The sequence below is a fragment of the Leiobunum rupestre genome, chromosome 5 (assembly GCF_980474605.1).
Source record: "Leiobunum rupestre chromosome 5, qqLeiRupe1.1.hap1, whole genome shotgun sequence".
In the NCBI taxonomy this organism is placed as follows: Eukaryota; Metazoa; Arthropoda; class Arachnida; order Opiliones; family Sclerosomatidae; genus Leiobunum; species Leiobunum rupestre.
This window is the reverse complement of record NC_143388.1, coordinates 22,372,410-22,382,859: the sequence shown is the minus strand read 5'-3', so window position 1 is coordinate 22,382,859 and position 10,450 is coordinate 22,372,410. Positions and strand designations below refer to the sequence as shown.

General features: G+C 40.9%; 1 protein-coding gene across 1 annotated transcript; it reads left to right on the top strand.

Moving 5' to 3' along the window:
* The first annotated feature begins 5,909 nt into the window (after positions 1-5,909).
* LOC149943824 (progestin and adipoQ receptor family member 3-like) lies at positions 5,910-9,600 on the top strand. The gene is made up of 2 exons (XM_090175201.1): positions 5,910-6,601; positions 9,209-9,600. Exons 1-2 carry the CDS (start codon positions 5,947-5,949, stop codon positions 9,475-9,477), a joined length of 924 nt encoding a protein of 307 aa, XP_090031327.1. The 5' UTR covers positions 5,910-5,946; the 3' UTR covers positions 9,478-9,600.
* The last annotated feature ends 850 nt before the right edge of the window (positions 9,601-10,450 follow it).

Genomic DNA, 10,450 nt, shown 5'->3' with positions numbered 1-10,450 from the left:
TTTATAGCCCTACGCTAGCGTCCGAAAGCCCGGACAGGTGACAAAACCAGCATGGGTAGCAGAACCCTACTTCTGATGGTCGTACCCTCGACGCAAGCCACTCAACCCAGCAGAAGGTGCAGCAATGGGTCGACCAGCCCCCACTTCGCACACAGCAGTGGGAATAACAGCGGCTCTCTACCTTCCTAGGTAGGGTGTCGGCCGGAGTTGCCAGAGCACCCGCTCTTATTTTAGGTAGTAGCAACTGGTTTTGGTAATGATGTAATATCTATGTGACAATTGACCTTTCCGATGGCACAATTTGGATTTATATTTTCGAGAGTACGCTATACAACTTTCGTGTCCCCACCTTAACTCCTTGGAACAATATTAATAATCCTAGCGAAACATTCCCAATCCATTGAACTCAACGAAAATGTCATATTTGCATAAAATCCGTAAAATAAAATAAATAAATACAAATAGTTTAAAATCCAAAATAGTTTAAGAAATAAATTCACGCAACCTGGAAATAGCGATACAACTGAAACCTCGGTTTAAGCTCATCGTCATAAGGTATCACTTAACAAATTAGAGATCTGTGTATATAGATCCCGGCTGGGCCCTCACTTTGTAACGGATTTCCTTTTTCATAGCCAAACCATAACCAATGCACCACTCCGTACGTTAAAATTAAATAGATATCCCGGGTTAAACGCGTATCGTTCACTAATGGAGATAGCGTAGCTGCAGGTCTAGATTCGTAAGTAGGTTTTGCCACTTATAACTAGAAATGAGAATACTTAAATCAGGAATTGCCAGGTTTAATTAAACATCATAATGAAACACTTAAACAACTTAATTCAGCACGACACTTCACCAACAACACTTCAATAACAACACTTAAACGACAACACTTAAACGACAACACTTAAACGACAACACTTGAACAACTAAAGCCAATATGCATTAAACCTGAAGTTAATTGATCATTACCCTCATCAGTCTATAACTAATTACCTTAGACACCCCTAGATATTCGTCTACAGTCAAAAACATACTTAAGTTCTCAGTCCTCTCTGGGAAAAGTTTACACTACCGTAAAACACGACACCTGTCCTGTTGCTGCCACATCTCTGTCGTACCCGCACCTTCCGACAGCTTTTCTGCTGCACTCCGCGCAAGAACGTTCAGGCATACCGGCACATTTCCGAAGTCGCCAGGGGCGCGAATCGAGGGTACTTTCACCCTTCAGACTTTCGAATAACTTATTAGCATTCGTTTCAAGTAACGAACTGCGTCCTGCCGTTAGCAAGTCGACCAACAGTTAAGTCGCGCAAAACTCTTGTTTGCGTCAGAGCCCAAGATTTGGGTCGTCATCCGGTGCATGGTCCCGTTGGAGCAGGTACTACCAAAAGCAACTAGAAGGCGACTCTATCTGTCCAAAGAGACCCGAGTTCGCCTAACTCCAAATTGTTCAAAAAAGGTGCAATTAGAGTTCAATAATGAACCATCGAACGTTCATACTCTAATTAAGGTTCACAAGAAGTTCAAAAATAAACCATATGAGGTTCAGTCTCCAAGAAAGGTTCAAAGGGAATTCCAGAATATGGCAGTATAGGTTAATTATCCAATTAAAATGTTGAACGCTAGTTCAAAATAAACAAATATTAAGTTGTTTTTATGGGAGTACGAGCATTGTCCTGCCATTTTATGTTCTTAGAAAAAAGGTGTTGAAATGGTGGTTTTTGCCACTTGTGAACTATGTATCCGTGCAAGTTAGGGATCGTAAGCGTCCGTTCGTTCTCTTGTCTGGGATAGCCTTTAACGGCGCCTCGCCAAGGGGCGTTTTTTACCGTGATGACGTCACTCCGTGAATAACTCTCAGTAAAATGTTTCTCAAAGAGACATACTTATGTAAAATACTATAAACTTATGGTGAAACGTTATCGACGCGTCACCCGTGACGCAGCAGCAACATCAAAACCAGAAGGTCAATTTTTCTTTATTAAAAGGCCTATTGGGACTTCGCACAAAGCTATGCACTGCCATATTTCAATTTAAATATTTATGGTTGGATAGTACCAGACTTTTATTATGAATTAGGTCATGTATGTGCAGCTTAAACGTGAATGTGTGCTTCTGGCGCTCTAGTGGCTAAGAACATTTAAAGCTATCTGCACATGCTCGAATAAAGGGACACACCTATATGACGGACAAATTTTATAACACGCCATTAGCGTTTGATCGAATTTGACCGAGATCTTTGGGTGCCCTGTTATTCGCACATCCGTAGGCGTTTTTACACCTATCTTTAGAAAATGAAATACCAATTTTCGGTGGTTTCGCTTTGTGTGCAGTGGCAGATCTAGAAAAACCTCATTATCCCTTCATTGTCCCTTTAAGAACTGCGCGTTAAGGGGGGCACCCCCTGCGCCCCCTCTAAATCTGCGTTCCTTAATTTAAGTCCGATTTCCATGAAAGTTAAATTTTTGAATAGCTGAGGTTTCCATATAACCTAAATTTGCAATTACGGCAAGGGCGTATCCAGAAATTAATTTGGGGGGGGGGGTCAAAACTTCGACGAAGGGGGCGGACGGAGGTTCTGTGAATTTTATTTTTGACCCCCACCCGGTCATCAAAATTTCCTGAGTTACGAACGGCTTTATCAAATATAAATGGATCTATCTTATTTTAAGCTTGTCATTAATCCATACCTCTACTTGGAATGCTTATCGCGGTAGATTTTCGTCTCGATGTTGCCGACGGTTTCTTTGACGTCACTATGTTAACTTAAGAAACAACCACGTGACAGGAGAGCACGCGCAGAGGGGATTTTTTGTCTCGTAGGCGGGGCCAAAGCCGTCAGAGTGATATTACCATACGCGATGCGGCAGGGTAAGCATCCTGGGTATGGATTCCTGTAGATGTACAAACGTAATAAAGTAATATTAATATTTTTTGTAAATACACTCATACACTCATACACTCTTAAAAATGAAGAGTTAAAAAAATTGGGTTGTCTCACTGCAACCCAAATTTGGGTTAATAACAACCCAACATTAGTTAATTTTTAAAAATGTGTTAATTTTTTATGGGTTATTTTATGAAACCAAAATTAGGTTAGCTTATTCCTACCGATTCTCATATTTGTTGAAAAGTACATATTTTGTTAATTTAATAATTAAAAATAAAATGTGTTGAAAATACAAAACAAAATGTATAAAAATAATACAACGAAACGGACATAAAAATTTTCAGTATGTACTCTGTCGGGGGAGATCGTTATTATTTGTAAATTTCAGAAAAATCGAGATATTTTTCACGGTTTTAGAAATGTTAGTTTTGAACGCTACGTGGTAGACGAAAAGTTTCAATAAGCAAGTTGTAGAGCGTACTCGAAAACCTTTAATCGAACTGGTCTGGTAGAAATCGGACATTTCGTCACTGAAATAATTGGTCATGAAAAACAAACACGCTGATACCTAGGAGCAACAAACACAAGGAGAACGCATCTAGCCTTTAAACACGCTAACGAAGGGTTGTGTACGAATTTCATTGGACGAGCGTCACGAGCCTTTACGCTGAACGTTTTACGGGCGGGGGGGGGGGGGGGAATACAATTTCCGAATTTTCCCCTTCCGATGGCAGCAGGCGCTAAGGCGTCTAGCCAATGAAAAACGTACACAAGAAAATCCACGACTTTTGAAGGGTTGCGTTCTCCTTGTGTGGGGTGTTGTGTTTGTTGCTCCTAGCTGATACTACCACGTAACATTCAAAACCTAACACTTCTAAAGTCGTGAAGGTTTTTTCATGGGTAAATTAGAGGAGTAAAAGTGAAATGGAGGATACACATGGATTATTATTAATCAAGGTAAAAACTATCTTGAGTTTTCGACCCGCAGGTCTTTGTCTAACTAATTTGAACGAAACCAATTTTCTTATATATATAGTATCGTAAAAAACCTAAAAAGTTATCAATCATTAACTTTGTAGGTTTTTTACGATACTATATATATAAGAAAATTGGTTTCGTTCAAATTAGTTTAACAAAGACCTGCGGGCCGAAAGCTCAAGACAGTAATTATCTTGAGGAATAGTAATCCATGTGTGGCCTCCGTTGAAATTTGATTCCTGTAATTTCTCCATGGATCCTTTAAATGATTCATATCTAAGAGGGACATTAATTTGGTCTTATATAGGTACCCGAAAAATTTCAGGTCTAACATTTACCTACCTAGCTGCGCGGAAAAACACGCGATTAAAATTCAACCCAAGGTCGGGTAATTTTCAACCCCAGGCGGGGTCGATTGCAACCCCAGGCGGGGTAGATTTCAACCCAAGGCGGTGTAGATTTCAACCCAAAATCAAGTTGAATTTGTAACCTTTAATGGGTTGAGTCTAAACAACCCAAATTTTGGGCTGGGTAAATACGGACCCAGGTTTGGGCTGAATTTTAACCCATTTTGGGTGGAAAACAACCCAACCTTTTTAAGAGTGTACGCTTAGAGCGTACATTTTTCTATATAAATGATTTCCTTAAAAGTATTTCGTCGTTCTACCAAGGATCCTATATGTTAGAAGGATATGAGGCGAGGGACGAAAAATGGCCGCGCCGTCGGTGGGTCATGCGCGATAGAGAATCCATCTTTACATTCCGTCAAGGACAAAACATGGAGGAAGCACCGCCAAAATTTTTCCTTGAGGGAAGAGAAACAAGGCGTCCCACGTTTAGAGGCTCTCTTAATATCGACGGCGCTGCCGGCGTTTTGAAAACACGGACTGGCCGGAGGGCTACCTATCCTTCTAAAATATAGGCTCCTTGGTTCTACACTAATCAGAATATACGGCATGTTTTTTAAAGGAATTTTAAGAACCATCTTCACTTTGGATTACAAGGCTCGTGGTTTTCAACGCTTAAACTATGTGGTTCTCCGTATTACCAACATTGCAATAATATCGTGAATTGAAAATATATAAATAAATACGAAAACTTCCTAACCGCATTTTTATAAAAGAAATCCCTGCCTACCATAAATCTTATTTAATCAGTAATATTCTTGTCACAAATATCTAAATCACTACATGTTGGCTCAATACCCTGTTACAACCTTAACGAAAAAACATTCTAATAGATAAATCGCTCTTAAATTATAAGCAGTTGACTGATTATCTACCCGATATGAGATAAAAGAAGCAGCTACACTGATAAACATAAATTTCTCAAAAAAGTATTGATATCTTTGCAGTTTCCCAAAATAGTTGGTCTTTTTTCCTCTTCGCGTTTTGTATTAAAACCTTTACTCAAATTGTACTAGCATTCTTCCCTAACTGTGGTTGCAATTAATCGTACGATTAAACCTACAAGTCACTTGTTTGTACATTTTGAAGCATTTTAGAAGACACCCAATTTTATATTTTAAAATTAATGTCATTCAAATGATAATCAACGTTTTGAATATTGTCGTTCCTGTGGCAATTGAAGTTTCATCTGGTTTGGTCTTCTAATATAAACTTTTAAATTACAGATTGGGGCAATTCAAGTAGTGAAATAGTTTTATTTTCAACAGACTTAGAATATGCCATATTCTTCATACAAAAATAGATTATTTCATTATCAGTAGTGTTGAAGAGATTGATTTTAAACCTCGAACATCTCAAGTGAGATATCGCGAGATAATCTAGAGCGATTTTAAGGTCTTTCTCGGTGACAGGCGCTGAGAAACCTGGGTATAACCGCGTCACGATTGTTTGTTTGCTTCAAAATATACGATATTAATCTCTAAAGAAACGAGCCGTATCTGAAAACACTCGATATAACCTAGATTCGCGATATACTATGATGCCAATGCCCGTCATTTTAAGTGGATTACTCAACGCAATATTATCCAATCTTTTTTTTGTAAAGACATTTCACTTTTCGCGTTGCTCTCCAGCTGTCCAGGTCGTCAAATATTAAGCGAAGATATGAGTAGCGTGGAGTCCGTAGCGGCGCTCGTCAAGTATTTGACTACCTGGTCCTCCAATTTACGTCGCTATCCTAGTTTGGAGCCTCGGCTCGGCAGCTACGAAGAAGCCCCCGATTACCTTCGCCTTAATCCGTACATTCTTAGCGGATACAGAAGTCATTTCAATGGTCGGCAATGCGTCCGAAGCGTCTTTCGTTGGACCAACGAGACCCTCAACATCTGGACACACTTAATGTTCCTAGGGATATTATTGAACCACATATTGGACATTATATCCGTATGGCATCACCACGGTGTCTTGGTGACCACGCCTCAGCGCTGGTTAGCTTTGTTACAATTGGTTTGTTACGCCAATGGCATGGTCGGTTCCGTTATCTATCACACCTTCGGTTGCGTGTCCGATCACGCTTTTCACCAGAGCTACCTTCTTGATGTCCTCGGGATGGTGTTCGGTATGATGGCCAGCTATATGAATGGATTGTTTTACGCGTACGAGTGCCATCCCTATTGGCAGATGTTCAACATGGGAGTAACTTGCGTCGTCACCGTCCTGTTTGTACTGTCCCTGCTTAAGTCTTTTAACACTGGAGGCCACGCCGACGATTTTAAGAGCTTCCTTTTCTGCTGGGTGGCGGTTGGAGCTCTTATTCCAGGTAATTAATAAAAGGTCATGTTGTTTATATGGTAGTTCTATATAGGGTGTTTCAAAAGGTTATGCAAAATTTTTAAAAAGTTGTACGGGGTGAGTTGAGAAGGATGCCTGTTTTTCCCCATGTTGCTACCATCAGTTTAAAGATCGCCAGAGAGCTTCCAAGTGTGGCCTACTAGCCCCTGGAAGTAGGCTGCAAGTTGACTTTTTTACGCTGGTTACCTCGATTTGCTTACAAAGTCCTTTTTTACCCATTACACGAGCCCAAACCTTAATGTTCGCATTTCCCTGCTGCTTGGTTTCGCGCTTGTTGCAGCCTACTTCCAGGGGCTAGTAGGCCACACTGTGAAGCTCTCTGGCGCTCTTTTAACTGATGGTAGAAAAATGAAACAAACAGGCATACTTCTCAACTCACCCCTACAACTCCTTACAATTTATCCTAACTTTTGAAACACCCTGTATACAAACAATTAAGGGATTCATGGATTATATAACAGCAAGGATACCCAAAATTTTCAATTTAAAAGATCCTGATTTTGAATACCTAAATCACCAGTTTTTAAGTAGAAATAGCCTCGTTTATATAAGTTATTTCTTAACAAGATTTTAATATATTTTCGACGTAAACATTTTGAAGGTCTGGTTCAACATTTTGAAGGTCGAAATCGCCCTTTAGTAAATACGGTCTTTTTGGGCACGGGTACCCAATAATAACGGGAAAATAACCCCTAGTTAATTAATACATTCTAGCCCATCCATAGAGTAGCGCTGAACTCGATTGACAAGCAGATAACATTTTTAAAACGTTGATAAAAGACTATAGGTTCAGTGGCCTAAAAGAAACTTTGACATTGAAACATTCCTGTTATAAAGATAGAATAATGGCTTTTTTTGACTAAATAACTAGATAATAGTGATAAAAATGGCAATTTTCGTTTCCTCACTAGATGCAATTAGAATGGAGGAAAAAATTGAACTGTTTAACTGCTCTTACAATGTTAGAGATTGATTCGAAACCATATGTAATATAAGAAGGGAGCGGAGTGGTTAGCACTCTCGTCTCGCGGTAAGAGGAGCCGGGTTCGATCCCAACTTGTGGCACTGGGTGAAAACTTCGAACTACTTCTTCCGCGTTGAGTTTGCAAGTTCTCTCCCAACGGGTTTAAGGGGTTTTCCCTCGAGTTCTTCGGTTTCCCCTTCCATAAAAACTTGTTGAGGCTAACAGTAATAGTTAGTGTAGGTGGCTCGCGTGGCGTGAAGGGCTTGGCACCACCCTCCTACGCGTTGTTACCTGACTACCTGAATTAATAGCTTTTGAAGTCGCTTGATGACTTAGGCCTAATGTGGTGCCTTAGGTATTAGCCTAGCTGATTCTTATTATTATAATCAAGCGCCAATATGCCTATGTATAACATTTCCATTGAAACATGGAGGCTGGAGCATATAATTAGCCCTTCCGGAATACACAGGGCCACGCAGCGGTCAACGCGAGAAGCTTATAAACTGCTGGATTTTCGTCTGCTAAGCAGACACTTCGTGCTTAGCGACGAAAATACAGCATATGGACAATTATGTTTTTGAAAAGGTTTCCATGGATACAAAATCGCGTGATCACGAAACACGAGCTAAACTAAAGATTTCTAAAGCCAGAATCTCTCGTGTAATTCTGCGGGTTTTCAAAATCAATTAAATTGACTTCGCCCTATTTCGTGAACAAGGCTTCATTAAAAGGACAAACCGGCGTTTGAATTTAACCAGTTTCATCCGCTTGTTTCCAGAATATGAATATGATTGGTCGCACCTGTTGGCCCTTAATGGGTCAGAGTGTGCAATAACTGGTGGCTTTACCGGGGAGTCGGGGTCCGGCTCTTGTAACCCATAAGGGCGGTGGCCCACTGGGAGATGTTAGCTCTGGTCAAATGGTCCTATCTCCACCTCCGACTTCGGTCAGGTAGGGGCTGGATACTGGGTTTCAGCCCAGACTAACGGAGAGGGTCCGTGCAAACTGGCCACCTCGGTGGATTGGGTAGCCTGCTTGTGGGCTGCGGGCCTCCGTATGAGGGCACGGCGGTCCTGTTTCCTGGCCTTTTGGACTCCCACCGGGATCTCCGGTGCCAGCTGTGCCGGGTTACTTGGACTGCTGTGTGCTCGCCGTTCCCCTTTAAGAGCTCTTTCCAAAGGGTTCGACTCTCTGCCTCTGTAGGTAGGGTGTCGGCTGGAGTTGCTACAGCATCCACTCTTACTCCCACTGCTGTGTGCGAAGTGGAGATTGGTCCACCCATTGCTGCTCCTTCTGCTGGGTTGAGTGGCTTGCGTCAAAGGTGCGCCCATCAGTAGTGGGGTTCTGCCACCCATGCTGGATTTGTCCCCTGTCCGGGCTTGTGCACTATGATGATATGGTATGGTCTCTGTTACTAGGTACACCAGGCTATAAATTCGGTCTCACTGGTCATCCCTGTTACCACGAGGTAAATTCTGGCCGAATTTTTTCAAACGCCGGTGTGGCCCTTTAAAGGAAATATGGAATACTTATGAATTATTTTTTAACATATGGTATTATTTATGACTTTGAAGTCCAGTGATTTCTAACACAATATTTTACTCTATTAAGTGCACGTCTTGTACCTGAATGATTTCAATTGGACCGAGCATTTCGGTCTCTTCCTGTATCGCCTATCATGCTACTACTTCCTCGGAGCGATAGCCTTCGGGTTTTTTCTCTCCAAGATGCCCGAGCGGCTGTGGCCAGGCTCCTTGGACATCGTGGGACACAGTCATCAATGGTGGCACATCTTCTCGGCGTTGGCCCTTAACTGGTGGTACCAGTCCACCCTGGGTTTCGCCGACTACAGCAATCATCGACTCCAATGTCACCATTGACTTTGACCCCAGCTAATATTGGTCCCTCTTACACTTTAATATGTACTATTTTGTATTTATTATTATTATTATTATTCCGGCATAATATTCGATGGTTTGGAGAGTAGGAGAAAATAAATACCTTAGCCTTGAAATAACATTTTACGTGGTTTTCATTGTTTCACAACATGAATGTATTTATTTGTATTTGGGTATAGTAATTATGTTGAAACGATCTGTGGGCCACTCCCCCGACCCCGACCCAGCACGAGTGGGGGGGGGGGGGTCTCATGTGATATTTGGGGAAGGGAGGGGGTCGAGCCAAATCTCACCACATCTCACCACGTAATTAATGGACGCTCCCTTACAGGCTGATTTAAAGGGGATTTAACCTGCAAAGCAATTTTTATTATTATTTTAATTATTAATTTTATTTTATAATTTTTAAAATATCCCTGTACAGTGGCGCAAAACATTCCTATTAAAGCCAAAGGCAAGAGCGGCCAGAGCTGCAAACGTTGGTGTTCCACACCAAATACCTGAGGTTATATTCCCTTTAAGAACGAGCAACGCTAAACCTCGTCTCAAAATAGTCATTATCAGCGTTGCCAGATGTAAAAATTAAAATTATGGTATACTAAAAAATTATTATTATTTCACTAGCATTATGTAGGCTTGTTTTAAAAATTAAAAGTTAATTTTATAGGTCAAACGACCAAAAACGGCCTTTGTCTACGTCGAGATTTATTAATTTAACTAATAATCGTTTTGGGCTGAACATGAGTGCAAAATGATAACTAGTGGGATCGAAAATTATTGACTATATGTTATGTCCTATCAGAATTATGGAAAATATGGTACGGTCTGTTAAAATTATTGCAAAAAGGCTAACTATATGGCTCACAGATGAAATTATGGTATGTTCCAAATTCCTAGCTTGAGTTATTGAATTGTACCATAGTATGGTATGTTTGGCAACGCTGGTCATTCTCCC

Coding starts and splice junctions, on each gene's coding strand:
- LOC149943824 (XM_090175201.1), top strand. CDS start 5,947: ATGAGTAGCGTGGAGTCCGTAGCGGCGCTCGTCAAGTATTTGACTACC. Junction 6,602..9,208: donor GGTTGGAGCTCTTATTCCAG/GTAATTAATAAA, acceptor TACTCTATTAAG/TGCACGTCTTGTACCTGAAT.